The sequence below is a fragment of the Enoplosus armatus genome, chromosome 21 (genome assembly GCF_043641665.1).
Source record: "Enoplosus armatus isolate fEnoArm2 chromosome 21, fEnoArm2.hap1, whole genome shotgun sequence".
Classification (NCBI taxonomy): domain Eukaryota; kingdom Metazoa; phylum Chordata; class Actinopteri; order Centrarchiformes; family Enoplosidae; genus Enoplosus; species Enoplosus armatus.
The window spans coordinates 1,893,878-1,913,009 of NC_092200.1; the positions used below are offsets into that span (position 1 = coordinate 1,893,878).

General features: G+C 43.9%; 2 protein-coding genes across 2 annotated transcripts; one reads left to right on the plus strand and one right to left on the minus strand.

Moving 5' to 3' along the window:
* Window positions 1-4,735: 4,735 nt before the first annotated feature.
* klhl15 (kelch-like family member 15) lies at window positions 4,736-9,277 on the minus strand. The gene is made up of 8 exons (XM_070928382.1): window positions 9,205-9,277; window positions 8,374-8,512; window positions 7,548-7,736; window positions 7,153-7,377; window positions 6,730-6,891; window positions 6,402-6,611; window positions 5,732-5,922; window positions 4,736-5,495 (listed from the first exon to the last, which is right to left on the minus strand). The coding sequence occupies exons 1-8, from the start codon at window positions 9,222-9,224 to the stop codon at window positions 4,736-4,738; spliced, it is 1,896 nt and encodes a 631-aa protein (XP_070784483.1). The 5' UTR covers window positions 9,225-9,277.
* Window positions 9,278-13,160: 3,883 nt separating this feature from the next.
* eif2s3 (eukaryotic translation initiation factor 2, subunit 3 gamma) lies at window positions 13,161-18,707 on the plus strand. Its single transcript, XM_070927794.1, has 12 exons — window positions 13,161-13,229; window positions 14,188-14,251; window positions 14,367-14,494; window positions 14,946-15,067; window positions 15,157-15,251; window positions 15,371-15,529; window positions 15,629-15,763; window positions 15,883-15,977; window positions 16,315-16,459; window positions 16,974-17,143; window positions 17,458-17,630; window positions 18,202-18,707. Exons 1-12 carry the CDS (start codon window positions 13,161-13,163, stop codon window positions 18,263-18,265), a joined length of 1,419 nt encoding a protein of 472 aa, XP_070783895.1. The 3' UTR covers window positions 18,266-18,707.
* Window positions 18,708-19,132: the final 425 nt, after the last annotated feature.

Below are 19,132 nucleotides of genomic sequence, written 5' to 3' on the forward strand. Positions count from 1 at the left end.
CACTCTGAAAACTTGTGATGAGCATTGTTCTCTGCGCTCTGACACACCGACAGACTTATTAAAGACTTCAAATAATAATTGACAAATTAAATCAATATGAAAATGATCATCCGATGCAGCTCTGGCCATCACAATATTCACACATATGCTTTGGCCTTCAGCTATAAGAAGAGTCACACACAGATATAAAAGCACTCAGGCAGCCAGCTGAAAGTTGACCAATATGAACATTTATTTCTGGAAAGAAGTTACAAATCGTTTCCAAAGAGTTTCTACTCAGATTATAAGATATGTTAATCTGATTTTACTTTCTTTTTCAGATACAGTCGTTGTTGCAAGTTATGTTTCTTTTTTTTAATCCTCTATTCTGTTTTCCTACTGACAGACTGAAGACTGGTGGACTAAAGGATGCTGCGCTATGAATGAATGTGCCTCAAATCAGGACAGTAGTACTTTATCGGTTACACGTTTCTTCTTTTAACAGCAACATGAGAGGAGGAGCAGCGAGACGACTGCAGAGTGGCAGATGCGATGTTCATGATATCAGCTGCAGAGTTCAGCGACACGTAGGAGCCGTAAAGGGATGTGAAGTTAAAGATGCCTGTTTCCCAACCAGACCTGCCTCTGACAGCGTGATCGTTGGTGTGTTTACCACATGTGACACTTTGTGGAGTTAAACATTGGAAGGGAACAGAAAAAAAGTGCGAGAACAGTGATTAGAGCTTAAAAACTGGAAGAAAAGCATTAATATGAAATGTTTTGAGGCCCCTTGATGTTATTGGGCTATATAAATAAAACTGACTTGACCGTGAACTAACTTGAACAATAAAAATGTTTGAAAGCAAAAACAAATGTTTTGACATTTTGGGGGGGGGGGGGGGGGGGGGGGGGTACAAACGTTTATTTGTGTACTTTATTTTCATTTAGCTTCTGCTAACCAGAAAGTTTGTAAAATAACATGTAGCTGCAGTGTGATGGCTGCATATTGGAGCTGCACCTATTTTTGATGATCTTATAATCATTTAAGATTTTCATTTGCCGTTTCCAGCTTCTCAAACCTGAGGACCTTTTCTTATTGTAAATAACAGATCTGAGTTTTTGACTGGTGGTCGAACATTTGAAGACGTCACTGACATTTTTCCACTATTTTGTTAAGAACAATTAATTGATTAAGAAAAGAATCATTAGTGGCAGCACTGACTGCATTTCTTGAAAACAGGTTTTGCTTTCAAACATTTCCTCCCTTTAAAACAAAGATGCATTGTGACTTCTCACTGCTGAGGCCGCGTTAACTTACACAAGTGTGTGTGGACAGTAGGGACAATGTTGATACAAAGAACCATGAATTAAAAGCATAATACATAAAGTGTTTTCGTATCAGGAAGAACTTCAAGTCTGATCCCTTAAAAACATGTCGCCTACAAACAAGTTTGTATTGAAGAAATGATGAAAACCTGTAAATTTAACATCTGGTGAATGACAATTTGCATACAGGAAAATGTAAAGTTGCCGGAGACAGAAATGAACGGTCCGTAGTTTTAAATGACACCAGCACCCTCCTGTAAATATTGTACTCAATTTCCAAATATTTCCACTACAGGCTTTTATTTACCCTTCCTCTCGGCGATCTTCGTCAGTTTACACCGGAAGAAAGGCCGTTCTCAAAGCATCCATTTATTAGCCACATGCAGTGCTGCTGAGGTGGACGGGACAGACGGCCGAGGACGAAACGAGGAAAGAAGTACAGTTTGAAAACAGCATGATCCACAATGAAATTCTCGTCATAATAAATAACCTTACTACTGTTACTGCATAGCTCGGTGAAAGCAATACTTCAGAAAATAAATAACTTAAATACACGGCTGACATACAGAACTGCATCAGTATGTGCTCTAGCCCTTTTCACAGTTGGCTCATGAAAAAAAAATAAAAATAAAATAAATATCTAAAAAAGGACTAGGTCAGAAACATCGAGCTGGTAATCGAGCAGGGCTTGCTGGGCTGCAGGATCAAGGCGCTGGACTGCTTAGATGTGAAAGCTATACAGTACATATGACAACAGAAAGTTTGAATCTGCTAAATAACTGATATGACTGAAGCACTCCAGGTGACATTTCACTGTCTGAAATTAACACAGCTGACTGCAAAGCGCTGGTAAAACTCAGCTTTGGTGGACACACTGGTAAAAATCGTCTAAAACACTGGCTGGTAATTTATCTGAGTCATTCACAGTTGAAAGTCTCGTTTATACTGAGCTCCGTTGGTTGTATAAGAGGGTAAACAAGCTTCAGTTCAAATACACAGAACCTGGTTTTGTACATGAAAAACATGAAATATGTCGATCAATTTACAGCTAAATAAACAACGGGCCTCGTGCAAGAACCACTTGAACGAAGAAATGTGTTCTGAAGTGACACGTACGAGCGATTTAGAGAGAATCTGTGGCATTCAGCAGTTTTACTTCTTACTTAACTCATGAGCGGTCCACACTTGTCGTGCGAGTCATGTTAAACAGCCCGCCTCTCTCTCCACGAGGGGAAACGCACGCTCGTTTCACCTGAAACGCCTTAATCCTAATGAATTTGGAGTTTAAATATGATGCCGAAATTAATGAGCACAAAATATATAACTAAGACAAACTTCATGCAAAATTTAAATTCTGTTAACCCCATCATCATCATCATCATCATCATTTGTGTGTTTTTACTTGATTTTAGATGTTGTGATTCTTATTGGCATATTTTGGCACAGCAACTTATTTCCGTGGTTTCAGAGTCTCTGTGCAGAATGATCCTCTGCTGTAACACCTGATAGTATAACATCACCTACTAAAGGCCATAATATTCTCTCGTCTATCATCTCTGTGACTGTCATGTCCCCTTGACTGCCTTTCAGTCATTGCTTTAGAAATGTGTTATTATCATTATTTACCATCTAGCCTCATGTTAAGTCATTCCCTCTTTATGTCACAGTACAGTGCTGCTCTGATGATATGTTGTTTATAGCTGTACTACTAATATTTTCTAGTAGTCTCAGGTCCTCTAATACCACCACACTGACACTGCTCCACAGTGTGAAAGTCTTTTTTACTCTTTGGTAACATTTTTTTTTGAACGAAACTTTCCCAGAAACGGAGCAGGACAGGCAGCCTTACATGGCAATTTTAGGGCCATCGATTATGCTAATGATGAAATGTGACAATCATGCACCTCCTCATCAACAGGTGGCGTTCATCAGGCTGAAACAAGCGATTTACGACAAGTTTGTGCAGTTGAGAAAGTCTGGTGAATCTGACTCGTACGAACCAACCTCACAGAACAAAGTAAGAAAAGTTTAGCATAAGAACACAAAAATGTTCTCGCACAAGGCCCAACGTTTATTAAATATTTTAACTAGCTGCACAATTTATGGTGGGAACATTTTTAGTTCATCTTGACTCATCAGCCAGAAATGTTAATTTCAGACACTGCTAAATGTCTGTAACATTACAGCATGTTGTAACACTACAGCTGCTTTGAAGGTTAGCTGGTAAACTGTGCATTTACACCCAAGAGCCACAATAAAAACCAATAAAGTGCAGGGAATGTAGACAGGAGTAAATAAAGCACTGCCAGTGACTAGACGGATACAGGGCTGCTCCGAGAGAAAGATCCTTCCTACGCAAAACAACCCTAACATCCTCCGACCCCTGCGGCGTACGAGTCCCTGTCACCATTATCATATGGCATCATCACCGCTTCAAGAACCTCCTGTACCATGTAGTGTTGTTTTTTTCCTCTCAATCTTGCAGTCAGCTCACACACTCACACACTCACACACACACACTCACACACACACTCACAGGAAGCAGAGGGGACACAGAAAGACACGTGATGTTACATGAACATGAGCACAGTATGGTGGATATCTGGGAGTAAAGAGCAGAATTAGGACTAAAAGCTGGAACGCACTGGAAGCGAAAACTGATCACTGAGTTTATGAACCAATAATCAGACAGTTTACAGCTGGTAGCAGATTGAAGAGTCAGCAGCATCTGTGACGTCTGTTTCATGGTCTCTCTCTACGGTCCGCCTCATATATTTGGAGACAGGCTATAAGATTAGCTACACTACAGCATACAGTGTTAATATTTTGTTTATATACCTGATTGTATGCTTTAACCCGTTTGAAATAGTCGCAGTCATGTTTTGGTTTTCACCAACCTATTTCTCAATTAGAGCAACTTGACTAACGTATTACAGGATGTTTGTCGGCCTTTAAATAGGTCAAACTCTCTGGTGAAATAACAGAAATACTGGTCCATTTGTAAATGCATGAATCGGACGCTTCCAGTGCGTTTCTGCAATAAGCCTGACTGGACAGTAAATACAGTAGGTGAGTAGTAGAATAGGAAACTGACCGCAGTCCAAACATAAACCAGCAGAATTAAACCTTTTTTTCCCCCCACAAATATTTTTCCTTAATTTTCTGAGAAAGCTAATTCTGAAAATGTTCAAGCTGACTGTTAACGTGTGACGTCTCACTACGCCACGCTTTGATTGGCTTCATTAAGAACAGCAAATCTATGGCCCGGCCATCTTTTCCTCACCTTAGGCGAGTGCTGGTCTCTAGTTTAAAAGCCTGCGCATCAGTAGAGTCTCCCACCTGTAAACACCTGATCTCCCAGAGGGAGACTTCAGTCCTTGAACATTGCATTCCCAGTTCTATAAAAAGGAGGCTTGTTGTGGAGCAGACCTCAGCTGCAGCGTCTGACGTGCTCTAGCACATACTCTGGGAAGTGCAGACTGCACACCTGCAGACCGTCCAGTTTGCAAGGCATCCTGGGATACTCGTCCTCCTTCCACTTGTTTTCATCGGGGTCGAAGGTGAGGATGGAGTCACTGTAGTGGCCATTGTAACACAGGCCGCCCAGCACCATGATCTGCCTGTCCAACACTGCCACCCCGTGGCCGCTGCGCCCAATAGGCATGGAGGCGAGGATGGTCCACTCGTCAGTGTCCGGGTCGTACACCTCGGTGGACGGGCAGCCCTGCGACTCGAAGGACGCCCGCAGGATCACACACACGCCTCCGAACACGTACAGCTTCCCGTTGTGAGAGATCATCTTGTGGAAGCAACGGGCGTAGTTCATTTTGGATTTGTTCTCCCAGCAGCTGGCGTGGGTGCCGGGCAGCAGGGGGCCTCGGCCGGCGCGTGTCCTGTGTGCATCTGGCCCACCTGAGCTCCCTCCTCCTCCCCCACCTCCCGCCTCCCGCCCTGGATCAAACACGCACACCTGTTTGGAAGTGGAGGAGGAGGTGATACCGCCGGTGATGTACAGTTTACCGTTAAGGACCGTTCCCTCGTGACCGTACTTGTTTACAGGATACGGGTCCACAAACTCCCAGCGGTCCTCTGTGATGTCATAGCGCTCTGTGGAATAGAAGGTCTCGTCTCGCGTGCGGCCCGCGACAGCGTAAATAAACTTGCCGATGACTCCCACAGCAAACTCTGATCTGCAAACAACAAACACTATGAATATGTATCGACAAATGAATAATGAATTCAAATAAAGTTGGCAAGGAGTCTGAGAGCATCTGCAAAATCACCTTGAAATTAACATAATAATGTGACAACGAACAAAAAAAAGAAAAGACCAAGAAATCTCGTGCTTTTCACATGAAAAGACACAATACTGCACAGGTCAGAGCACACAGTACGACAAACACCCAGCGCTTCAGGCTCCTCTAACCTGGGAACAGACATGTCAGCCATGCGCAGCCACGAGTTCTGCCGAGGGTCATAGCGGTAGACTTTGGAGGAGGCGTGAAACTCCCCGTCGGGCCCGAGCTCCTCTCCACCCAACAGGAACGCAAAGTTGTTAACGATTGCCAGGCAGTCCGGTCGCAGCGGTACCTGAGGTCCCTCCAGCTCCCACCACACCTGAGGGATTAAAACAGTCTTTGTCTCTCTGATTTCAGATTAAGGGGGTAGGAAACTAACTCTCTCCCCCTCCCGCCAGAGTGGAATCCCAACATTTTGACTATTTCACTAAATCTGTTGAAGTTTAGGTGCCAGCTGTTTGCTCCTTATTTCCCAAGGTACCCTGAAGAATAACAGCAGTTATAACTGATTACTGCAGCTATATTCTCTTTGTGCATTGCCCTCTTCTAAATCAAGGCCAGAGGTCACGATGAGCGACAAAAGCAGCTTTATCTCAAAGAGACTTCAGCAGGATGAATGTTACTAGTGAATGTTGAAACTATGCCTGCTCTAGTTCGAGAACAGCCCCTACTGAAAGTCTACTGGCATTCACAAAGTTACTGTACATGCAGCCCAACTACCCGGGATGGAAATTATCTTTACTGGATCAAAAAAAAAAAAACATGCGCGTCCTTGTAGGCAGACAAATGAACAGACACCTTTGGGCGCTGCAGCAGCAGGATCTTGCTGTTGACCATACTGTGACCGATCATTCCCCTGAAGACGGCGGTCTGCGGGCGGACGGACCGGATACGGTTGGAGCGCGTCTCCACCAGAGGCTGCTGGTTGACATCATGGAAGTAGCTGAGCGCCTGATCTACCTCCTGCCTCAGCTGTCTGGAATAACGGTAAAACTCCGACGTCTTCACCTGTGGTGAGGAAGAGGAGGACAGAGGATAGATACCAGCGACAACATCAGTAAAACTGCAGAGCAATACTACCCTCAGCTGCCTACATCTAAAGAGGACATTTGTCCGAAAGCAGCACCTTCTCAAAGATGTTGGCGGGAGTCATGAGGCAGAAGCGGATGGACTGCACGATGGTGTCGGTGTGCCTCCAGCGCCGCCGGTCGTGTCGCAGCCACCCCTGGACAGCTTCATACAGCTCGATTTCTGGGAAGCGACTCAGAGCATCGCTGTTCAAGTACGCCTAGTTCAGAGACAGACAGACAAAAAGAGAGACAAAGACTGACTTCAGACATCTTTGTCATTGGTTGACCTGTGAATGTACAAAAAGTAGGTTTGAGCTCACTCAGAAATGAAAAGTGTCCCGCTCCGTATGTATCTTGGTCACAATTAATCCAACTAATTAGTGAAAAACAAACTTCCAGAAAGTGTTTGACTGTGTTTGTATTTATAGTTCTAACTTTTGTGTTAGCAATCTGCTGCGTACAAACAACAAAAACTGAACCTGCAGTCTCTCCAGGCTGAGGTAGGACAGGAAGTCGGGTCGGCTCATAAGGGGGACAAAGTTGTCGAGTAGGAAGTTGTCGAGCTGCTCCTGGACGCCCTCCACGCCCACGCTGAAGTCCTCCAGGAGGCGCATGACCTCGGCACAGTTCTCCAGACAGATCTTGGCCAGCAGGAAGGAGCAGCAGAACTCCACCGCCTCCGTCAGCTGGACGTACATGGCCGCCTGCCGGCACAGGATGAGGAGGAAACAGAGGAGGTATGTATGAGAGTGTTCAGTATAAAATACTGCTTCTCGACAACTCCTGTGCTTCCATTTCAGCCGGGACTGATGGAAAAACACAATTATGTTGCAAGAACCAGAGCAGGATATCTGTACAGAGTGCACGGCGTTACCTGAAGGATTTCTTGGACGGTGGGCATGCTGAGCTCCAGTGAGCCGTAGTACATAAATCGGAGAATGTGGCCGAACCCAGCGGCTGTCAGCCCCTTCATGTGGATCTTGTCCTGGTCCCTCTCCCTCATGTCTGCTGTGAACATGACCCGGAAGTAGTCGCTCTGGGTGGCCAGAAGCGCCTTGTGGGCCTGTAGGAGGATGAAGACACCAGATGGACACTCGTTTACATAAACATCAGCGCAGTAATGTTGCTCGCTGAGGCCAAACGTTTTTTAGTGATGACTTTTTGCCTGTATTCTCTACACTGTTTGATTCCACACCTAGACCTGATCCAGGACCACATACTACGTATCCTGCATGGATATCTTGCTGAACTTGGACATTTCTGTTACAGATCAACTTGTAAAACTTGTTACAGTAAACTTGATGAAAATACAAACTCAGTATCAGAAATCATCTTCCACTTGGTTTCATCACATCAGGTGCAACAACTGTAAAATGACAAAAAACATCTTTTATTCCCACGGAGAGAAGTCCATACAAGGCAGGACTCTTAAATGGAAAAGCCTTGAAATGTTTTTTGTTGCTTTACTGCCAGTTTCTTCCACCTTGCACTACGAATATTTTCTACCACCCCGTGAGTTTGCATTTTCATCAGGCTTACTGTAACAAATTCTACAATATGTGCAGATCTTAGCAGATCTGTAACTGAGACGCTCCACGCAGGAGCCTGATATGTAGTATACAGTCTTGGATGAGGGCTATGAAACACCATACATTAAAAACAACATGCATTTGTACGCGTCTTCAGCTTTATTAGTGTACCTGGAAGTGGTGCTCCTCTATCAGCAGTGTGACGTCCAGCAGCAGACGCTCCTCGTACAGCGCCCGAAAGCCAGACGACACACTCCCATCGTGCACCTGGGACAGGTACACCTCCACATCTGCCCCCGACATAACACACCTGGAGGCATGAAGGAGAGCAAAGTGCAGGAGCAGATGGGGGAGGGAGACGGGGTGAGGTAAAAACCACAGAGCGTTGTTAGAACAGATCTATAAAAGGTCACAACACTAAACTTGGCTGCAGCTGTCTAGTGCGAACATTAAGCAGGGGTGAAATAAAATTAAAAACTATTCAAAAAGAACTCAGCAGGCACAACACCGCGAGTCTCTCCGAGGAAAAGGTCGTGTTTGTGTGTGCTGCTGAAAACAGTCTGGGCCTGGAAGGGCATTCAATAGGACGTTCAGCATTAAAAGCTCAGCACTTCAGCTGCTGCATCCTAACAATCCATTACTCTTTCACAGCCAGTGTGTGTTTCTGCGCTGACGCACTGGGGAAATACCCTGCTCCACTGCAACACAGTCAGGTTGGTAAAAATAAAGAGAAAGAAAAGGAAATCCTTTAAAAAAAAAAAAATCCCATCCCAAGCATGTCATTTCATCCAATTTCTTCAGCATTAAAATACAGTAAAGCACACACACAATTTACAAAGAGAACAAAGTAACATGAACACACACACAATGTTCTGTAAAAGTTTGTGCACACAAGACAGAGTAGAAAACACAAACACACACATCATCTGCACATGTCCACACACTCACAGCAGCTCATTAAGAATGCAAATGTAAACAAACACACACACACAGCACACTCACCTCTGATTGGCCACGGGCATGTCAGAGGGGGTTGTCCGAGCCAATCAGAGGACAGTGCCCCTTGTGTCCAGTAGATGCTAACAAAGTCCCTTTTGTGAGCGTCAATCACCTGGATGACAAAGTCAACACAACCGCCACAGCATGAACGTCTGCAGGGGTAAACTGCAATTAAAACAGCCATACAAGGACTTCTGTGCATGTTAAATATCTTTAATCGCGGCCAAAAGTATGTGGACACCCGAACATTACGCCCATGTGTGATTGTTGAACATCTCATGTGGACAAGGGCGTCCACTGTCCACATAATTTTGGCCATATTGTGTATTTCAACACAGACGAGTTGTAAATTTCTTCACTTCTCATATTCCAATACAAAACAAAACTGTAGCAAAAATAGTGTTAATTGCATGACAATTCATTATGGCTACTTCCCCAGTTTATTTATTAAAATGAATGTTATGAAATGAATGTTAGTTGATGTCCTAATGAAGTTGCGGTTAAAGTATTATTCCAGTTTATTACAACTTGGGTCTTATTTTCATAGTTTTGAACATCATTTTTATCAGTAATAACAACATTGTCCTCAACAAGATAATTACTGACATCTGGGAAGACGGACATCACAAAAAAGCAGCCAAGAAACGGGCAGTCAGAGAATCAGACATGCTGGAGGAAAAAAAAAGGTTACGGTAAAATTATTCCCCAAACTGTCCGTTGTAAACATCCATCAGTTTACACACCCACTTCCTGATTCAACTTTGCCCTTTCACTTGCTGCAGTTGTGTGCACACCGTTTTTCTGAGCAATGAGGGATTATTACCAGCATTTCCAGTACACTCACTATCGGTTTTACCTTCAAATAAACTGGTTTGGGTAATGTGGATAAACTGTTGGTTTGTTTACAACCTGACCAATCATCTGCTGCTTGTGTGGCTTCACTCATCAGACTTAGTAGAAGCGCTGTCGTCATATTCCCAGATCTCTGCCAGAAACAGAAATATGAATACTAACACCTAAGTTGTAATAAACTGGAATTATCCTTTAATTCAACAACCAGTTAAACAAACAAAAAAAATGACTTTTCTGTCTTTAAATAATAGTGACTTTTTAAAATACTGTTCAAGCTCCTTTTACTTTTACTAGTGACAATAGCAATGCGATCGTTAATTGACCCTCATACCTGTGCACAAAGGTCATGCTCAGGTACGTAACATTAGCCAAAGGGTTGTTAAGCATTACGTGTCTTGCTCAAGGACACTTCAGCACTGTGCGGACTGTACCAACAAAAGGCTCTAAACCCCTCTATTCCCCGTCAGCCCAAATTACAGGCAGTGGAAATGAAGCAGGAGGTCGAGAGGAATGATGGGTAAGTTGGATGCTGGGTTAGTGGTGACAGAAAGGGGTTTGCTCAGGTTTAGGTTTACCATGCAGTGTTGCAGAGTGACAAACCATACCTTTTGGAGCCTGGGCGAACAATCACAGGCTTTGACGGCTGAGCACTAAGGGGCCGCTCGCATTTCCTGTGTTTATGTTTCCCTGGTTCTAACAGAGGGGACAAGAAAAAGGCCCATAAGACGGTGGAGGAGGAGCAGAAAGCACAACAATACCCTCAAATGTTCCACGACACATTCAGGGGTCTGTAAGTTTCAACGAGTGAGCTAAAACTATTCCACAGCAAACAAGTGAAAATATCATCTGTGAAACATGCAGGCAGAACAGTCGATATCAACATAATCAATCCAAGGAAAGGACCAACTCTGCTTCTCTTTTCCTTGTTCCTCAGTAAGCCTGCAGTTAATGATTTTAACTAACAACTGATTATCTCTCAACTAATTACTTTGGCATTAACCCCCAGTACTTCTCGGAAAGTTAAGTAGCAAGAGGTGTTAACTATCACAACAGCAGTAGTAACTTGCTTTGAGTGACAACCACACTAAGAGAAGAACAGGCACACTTTACAGGCTCTCTAAATCCGTGCATATCCCGGTGTAGTTTGGCATCAGGAAGTCTGACCTGGGTTTGCCTCTTGGTGAAAAGGACAAACAACAACAGGTTGTCAGAGTCGAGCTCACCTGACAACAAGCTTAACTCCCTCAGTGGTCCACAGTCGCCTGCTAGCCAGCAGCTAAGCTAATTTTCGTATAGCTAAGCCACTCACAAGAATAATAGTTCAAGCTAAATGGGATTTTTTGTTTACGTTGTTGTGTCACTCACATTACTGTCATGACAATAGGAAGAATAACCGTTGGGCAGGCAGGGCAATGCTAACGTTAGCAAAGAAGGGGTAACCATTAAACTACCTGACTAACTTTACCGAACACTGACATGGCCAGCACGGCAGTGGGTTAGAGAAGCTAGCCTATGTTACCTTCTTTAGTTTACATTACAACCGCAGGGAAGAAAAGTATGCAACAGAGACCTTACATGCTAAGATTAGAGCCCAAAAACAAAGGCTCAGGCTACATATAACGGTAGACACACAACTCTGGCATCCGAAGATGAGGACGATTGTGTTAGCAAGCTAATCGTTTGGATCGTGTGTAAGAAGTAAATATAATATACGCGGGTTCTTTACTCTGTAGCTAGGTACCCGGCTAGCTAAATTAACTGTCACGATTCTTGGTTGTGGTGACAGGAGCTACGGGGGATCCGACACTGCTCGACCGGGGTAACAGCTTTAGCTTAGCTGCTAAAATTGAGCCGTCTCACCTCGGCGGTGCGAATCCCCACAACCCCTCTTCGACCAGGCAGCTCTGGCTCCTTCGGACATGAAGTTGCGGGTTTTATTCCGGAATCAAGAAAGCGGACGGCAGCGGTGCACTGCCATGTTATCGTCCATCTGCCAGACGAAGAGACCCCCCACTCGGCTCTAAATTAAACGGGTAACAATCCACAGCGGTCCACAGGCTTTGCGGACGCCATTTTCTGCACTGGCGTCATTTCCCTTTTGGGCGGAACTGAAGGGCGTTGTGCGGTGCAGCAAAGATTGTATATATGCGAGATGTATCACTCTCCACTGTGTTACAGTTTTACAAAACGTGCGGCACAACATTTCATTTATCCTGCAAATGCCCATCACCATTCAACTCATCAGTGGTGGAAAGTACATTTAATCAAGTACTGTAGAAGTACTATCTGAGGTGAAGTGTGGTGGCTCAAACAACACAGATTTAAACTTGTCTTAAAGTGAAAGCTGCAGCTAAACTAATGATAGACCAGTCGCCCCATTATGGATTCTGGAGTGTACCTCCAAACCACCCAACACCAGGCAAAGCATGCAACAGTTTCACTGCATGCCAGCCAGTTCGTGATAATTCTATTAACTGCACTTTTGTTTGAGTATAAAAACCACAAACACAATATCAACAGAAATACTAAGGACCTTAAGGCGGGTCTTGCATTATATGTGGGTAAATTCTTGTAGAGGGGACAAAATATAGTTTTGTGGGGCAGGTTGCCCTAGTATTCCAGGATTTATCTTTGGGTACACATCACAGAACTACAAACAGGACGACAAAAATCCATTTGATTACGTCACTAAACAACGACGGACCTGACACATGGATAAGAATATATTTCTTTACATTTTGGAGGAGAAAAAAATTGTCAAAACTTGTGCCCCGTTCGGTGATAAACAGTTGTTAAAAGCATACAAACAGCAGCAGCTTTATTACAAAAAACGTATTTTACAGTAAAAATAAATTGCATCAGCCGTTGTGAAAGGACCCCGTGGCTTCTATTTGGATGAATCACGCGAGTTGCAAAGCACGTCTTTGTCAGTTGTCAGCGAAAATAAATGTATAACAGACGTCTTGTTCTAAACAGGTTATTTTCTACTGACACTACAAAAGTTAAAATCATTTGGTGAAATAACCAATTGGGGAAAAGAAACTCTGTTTTCATCGGTTGATCAGGCATTCGCCGGAGCCGCCTCCTTCAGTCTCTTTTCATTCAAGATGGCGGGCGACGAGTCTGGTACAACGCTTGGTCAGCCTCATCTGGCTAGACAAGACCTTAGTTCTCTGGTAAGTGTTAGTGTAACAGATTTTACAGCTTTGTAATTTTATGTCGGTGGCTATCGGCCAGTCGTGTTGACAAAACGGTTACACAAAAGGTGAACATTCCTAACGTTAACGGTCGCCGGTGCTGCGCCGCCACCACCCGGCACATGACGGCAGGCCCGGCGGAGCGGAGAGCTAAGACACTCGCTTCACTTCGAACAAAGATTAGCGTTAGACTCAATTTAATCAACATTTCAAAATGAGACAAACTCTTGAATGTACCAAATGTATTTGAATCGCCGATGTAGTTGGTCGCCATCTTTGTTCTACGTCAATAATATCTGCTTAGCCCTGTTGGATCAAAACGTTAGCATCGTTTGCTAAGTTGAACTAAAATCTATTAAAATATGAATGGGGTTCGTAACGGTGATGCGGTTCAGAGTAATCCTACTTTTTGCAGACTTTCATGTGAATTTTTAAATGTGTGATTGGTTGAAGGTATTCGTAATGATGTTACTTCCATTTGTGTTGTCATTTTCATCAGTATTCAATAAAGTATATGTGATAGTAGACATGGGACAGAGACAACATGCTTTGTTGTTTTATCAGTTTACCAGCTTTAGCAGTGTTTCATGTGATTTTAGAAAAACTAGTGCATATTTACGAAACGTAAAGTTTAAGTCTGGTAGTACTGATTGTTACTGAAATATACTCTTTGTATATTATTTATATGTCAGATAACCAGTCAGCCAAACCGAATATGATACACTTACAGAAAATATATCACTGCCTCTGTCTGATTAACCTTTGAGTGTCCATTTGACTTGTCTGCAGTATGGGGTGGTGTTTGCATGCCTGTCACTATGCCGGCTCCCTTTGTTTCTATTCACCTCCAGGATTAAAGAGAGGGAGGGAGCGCTGCTTTGCTCACAGTGGAAATATGTGTGTGTGATGAGTCTAATGTGAGTTGTTCTCTTGGCAGGATGTGTCTACCTTGACGCCTCTCTCTCCAGAGATCATCAGCAGACAGGCCACAATCAATATTGGTATGGGAATCAGGCTAAAATTGATCAGATTTCTTGTCTTTCTGCATTCTTCCTTGAAGGTTGGACATGACAAGTGAGAACTGTCTGTTTTGACTTCTGTCCTCCTCTCTCCTAGGCACCATTGGTCATGTGGCCCATGGAAAGTCCACAGTAGTGAAGGCCATTTCTGGTGTTCACACTGTCAGGTTCAAGAATGAGCTGGAAAGGAACATCACCATCAAGCTAGGATATGCTAACGCTAAGGTAAGTGGCACTGGGGATGGATTTTTCCGAAGGTAATACAGGCTGTTTCTGACTACCTGACTCCTTTTTTCACTTTGAAGGTCAGCATGATGACTTTTGCCTATTTTGTTATTTTCCAAGCCTCTAAGTTAGAATAGGATCAGTTTTTCATACATGCAAAATAATACAAATTCTCAATAAGTATTCATTCTAACCAGGGTAGAAAACAACCAGGAACTTTTCAGTCTGACAGTAAAGTCAATTAAGCACTTCAATTAAGAAGTTCACACACTGGAGTGTTAATAGGGCATCATCCTTGATATTTTGAAAGGAGTTCTTTTCATTGTTTCATATTAATGCCCAAGTCTTACTTTGGATTTCCACATTGTTCTTTCTAAAGTCAAACTTTTGACCCACACTCTTATAAGATGGAATGCATTAAAAGTGACTCAACATATCCATGTGTTTGTAGGTCTATAAGCTGGATGACCCCAGCTGTCCCCGGCCAGAGTGCTACAGGTCGTGTGGCAGCAGCACTCCTGATGAGTTTCCCTCAGACATCCCCGGCACCAAGGGCAACTTCAAACTGGTCAGGTGAGACTGAAGAGAGAGAGGACGGTCATGTCCCAGTTGTACTGTAAAATCTTTTTCATGCATCAGTGGGACTTTTCTTCTTCTCCCAGACACGTGTCGTTTGTGGACTGTCCTGGTCACGACATTTTGATGGCAACCATGTTGAACGGAGCCGCCGTCATGGATGCTGCCCTCCTGCTTATTGGTAAGTCCCTGATTGCTTAACTCCCACTAGCGAGACAAACTTTGACTTAACTTATGTGTTACTTACTCCCAGTTTCTTTTAGAAGTCATCTGATTTTTGTTCTTGTCTCTGCCTGCCAGCGGGTAACGAGTCGTGTCCTCAGCCCCAGACGTCAGAGCACTTGGCGGCCATAGAGATCATGAAGCTGAAGCACATCCTCATCCTGCAGAACAAGATTGACCTTGTGAAGGAGAGCCAGGCCAAAGAGCAGTACGAGCAGATCCTCGCCTTCGTACAGGGTGAGTCGACATGAACCTACAGTCTAAAGAACCGGGTCCATCAGGGGTTCTTTCCTTACAAGAAAACATTGTGTGTTGTGTGTAATGTTTCTCCTGCAGGCACAGTGGCAGAGGGCGCCCCCATCATTCCTATCTCAGCACAGCTGAAGTACAACATCGAGGTGGTTTGTGAGTACATCGTCAAAAAGATCCCAGTGCCCATCAGAGACTTCATCTCCGAGCCCAGACTCATCGGTAAGACAAAACGCATACAAGTGGCTTCTTTTTTCCGCTTGTGCGTTATCTGCTCTTTGCTCCGTCTGTTCATTTGAATGGTATTAAATGAAACTCAGTGAACGTCTTGTGTGTTTCAGTCATCAGATCTTTTGATGTGAATAAGCCTGGCTGTGAAGTCGATGACTTGAAAGGAGGTGTGGCAGGAGGAAGTATCCTGAAGGGCGTGCTCAAGGTGAGATTTGTTCTTGTTACTTCAACAGACAAAACTGTGTTCACACTTCAGACATGCACATTTCAAACTGCAGCATTGAAGCAGCAACTTCTCACAAAAACCTACAGTTCCTCTGTTTAGAAACTGCACTTGGCTTCTGTATCAAAGTAAAAATCAGAGAAGATGGAAAAAAATAAGTTTTTATTTTGCATAATAAAGTGAGGTTGATTTTTGATTTTACTGGCTCGCCTTTCACCAAGTAGGTTGTTTTTCCACAGATTAAAATCCTATAAATGCAGTTATCTACCACTTAAGTGTTCTTCTGAATCGCCCTCCTCCTCTGTGTGTGACCTCCCAGGTGGGTCAAGAGCTTGAGGTGCGACCAGGTATCGTGTCCAAAGACCACGAAGGAAAGCTGATGTGCAAACCCATCTTCTCCAAGATCGTCTCCTTGTTTGCGGAGCACAATGACCTGCAGTATGCTGCCCCCGGAGGCCTTATCGGTAGGTACACACACACACACACACACACACACACACACACACACACACACACACTTATCAACCTAGACTTTTTTTATCTGATGAGAAAGAAATCCCACTTTGTTACAGAAAAGGAGAAATTACAAGCCAGGTAGGGTCAGATGCAGCAGACAGCCATCCGTAGTGATTAGATGGAGCTTTCATTTTCATAAACCAGCAAACTTCATTAGACTGCGACTTAAGAAATATTATTTAATGATAGAAAAACATTTCTTATGTGCTAAATGAGCGGTACCTGTCGCTCACCTTGACGAGCTGTCATTTAATCTGAGCTTTGCTCTGATAACCATGACCAGCTTCCTTCTGCCACAAAACTCATTAAACATAAACAAAACAACTCAAGACAAAATTGGATTCAGACATCACAGCAGTGGCTCACAGAGAGGTATGAGCTGAAAGAGATAAACGATGAGTGGCTAAACAACAGTGTGTGTTTCAACAATAGTTAAGCAAAGTAAAACCTGTGTGTGTGCAGGTGTGGGCACTAAGATCGACCCCACGCTGTGCCGTGCGGATCGTATGGTCGGTCAGGTGCTGGGAGCCGTCGGAGCGCTGCCAGAGATCTTCACCGAGCTGGAGATCTCCTACTTCCTGCTCAGGAGGCTGCTGGGAGTCCGCACAGAGGGAGACAAGAAGGCCGCCAAGGTGAGACGTGCATCATGGGAAATGTAGTCCAACATCGTCTGAGCTGTAACTTGAGTGAAGATGCAGGAACAGGGTGCTGGGTGTAGGCAGCTCCTGGAAATGTTTTGTTGTAAACTGTTTATATTCTTGCTGACGTTAAGAAGATCTTCTCTCTTTTTACCTTTTCAAACGGTCTCCTCGATATTTGCACAGGACTTTCACACACACACACACACACACACACACACACACACACACACACACACACACACACACAGTTTCCTTCTTTGGGATGAACAGTGACTACATCTTTTTGATGTTTTTGGCCCCTGCAGGTCCAGAAGCTGTCTAAGAACGAGGTGCTGATGGTGAACATCGGCTCGTTGTCGACAGGCGGCCGCGTCAGTGCCGTCAAGGCTGATCTGGCCAAGATCGTCCTCACCAACCCAGTCTGCACAGAGGTCGGAGAGAAGATCGCTCTGAGTCGACGTGTGGAGAAACATTGGCGGTAAGAGTCAGGGTGTCCACTGAAGAGCAAAGCCTGCACTTTACCACAACCTCGTGTATTTATTGCACTAGTTTACAGATTGCTGCTGATTTCTTTAATTTATTCAGCTGTTTCCAGTGCAGCCGCTGCTCTTCCTGGTCCAGATATCATGTTTGCTTAACAAGGGACAAAGTTATGCTTTGTACAGCACAGAAAGAAAAATCTTATCATCCACTATGTGGCCTGTAGTTTGTCTTTGGCATCCAAAGCTAGCATGTACGCTTCTATCATCTTTTTTTAAACGATATAACCAGTATATAAAGAGAAGAGCGAGAATCCGGACACTCAGATCTGCAATATTCATGTAGTGATGCAAGCTGTTGGTCAGGGATCTTCTTCAAGCATCAACAGGAAAAGGAAATGAGTTTGAATGATTTTAAAAGCACTTTCAGTATCCGGACTGTTTGCAAGATTAGGAAACTTCTCATTAGAAGGAATATTAGTAATTACAAAGCAACGGAAGCCAAAGGAGCATTTATGAAGAACTGCCTTCATATTGTCGTCTAATTGGCTCTTCTCTTCTTCCTGTCAGTCTGATTGGATGGGGACAGATCAGGAGGGGCGTGACCATCACACCCACAGTGGACGATGACTGAGGAGGGAGAAAAAGCGGGGCGTCACCATAGCAACGCTTCCCGTCAGCTGGACATGGCAACCATCACACTCTTCTTGGCTTTTTGGTGTTTTTTTTTGTTTTTATTTCCACACGGAGGAGGAGGGAAGTGAACAGAACAGGACGTGTCAGCGGCTTCAAGATATTTAAAGATGCCTCCTCCCTTTGCTCTTCTTTCTCAGCAGTGACGTGAGAAGGTCAGATGAGGTCCGGTTTAGCCGTTCTGTCCCGTTAACCTGTTTTTTTACTGCAGATGAAGGAGAGGAGAGGAGGAGAGGAGGCCCTTTAGACTATCATAACTGTCCTCCAGAGAAGGTTCACATGCAGCCGCTTTCAGAGCGAGACCGGAGGGTCACTCAGTGCAGAAATGATCCTGTACTGTCCACAGATTTCAGTCAGATCTAATAAAATACATTTGGAAGAAATGTGCTCGTCTTCATTTATGTTACAACACATCGTTGCAACTGAAAAAGTAATTAACTGCAGATAAGTATAAAACTTTAAAAGCTCGGAATCAGACCTGCCTCTTAATTAATACTAATACCTTTTTATATTTCCTGGAGTTATTATTATTACACTGATGTCCAAGTTTCACAAATTATAGTTCAAAACTAACAAAATGAGCAACTTTTATTTGTTTGAAGAGTTTTGACTGGTGTACTGCACAATGGAGCACTTTTGACACTTCTCTTCTTCAAGCTTCTCAAATGTCGAGATTTGCTGCTTTTCTTTGTCTTATGTGATACAGAAGTAAATTGGATGTCTGGGTTTTGGACTGTGTGTCGGACAAAACAAGTGATGAGGTCGAGTCGCCCTGAGCTGTAGGAAAGGGACTATTTTCTGACAGTTT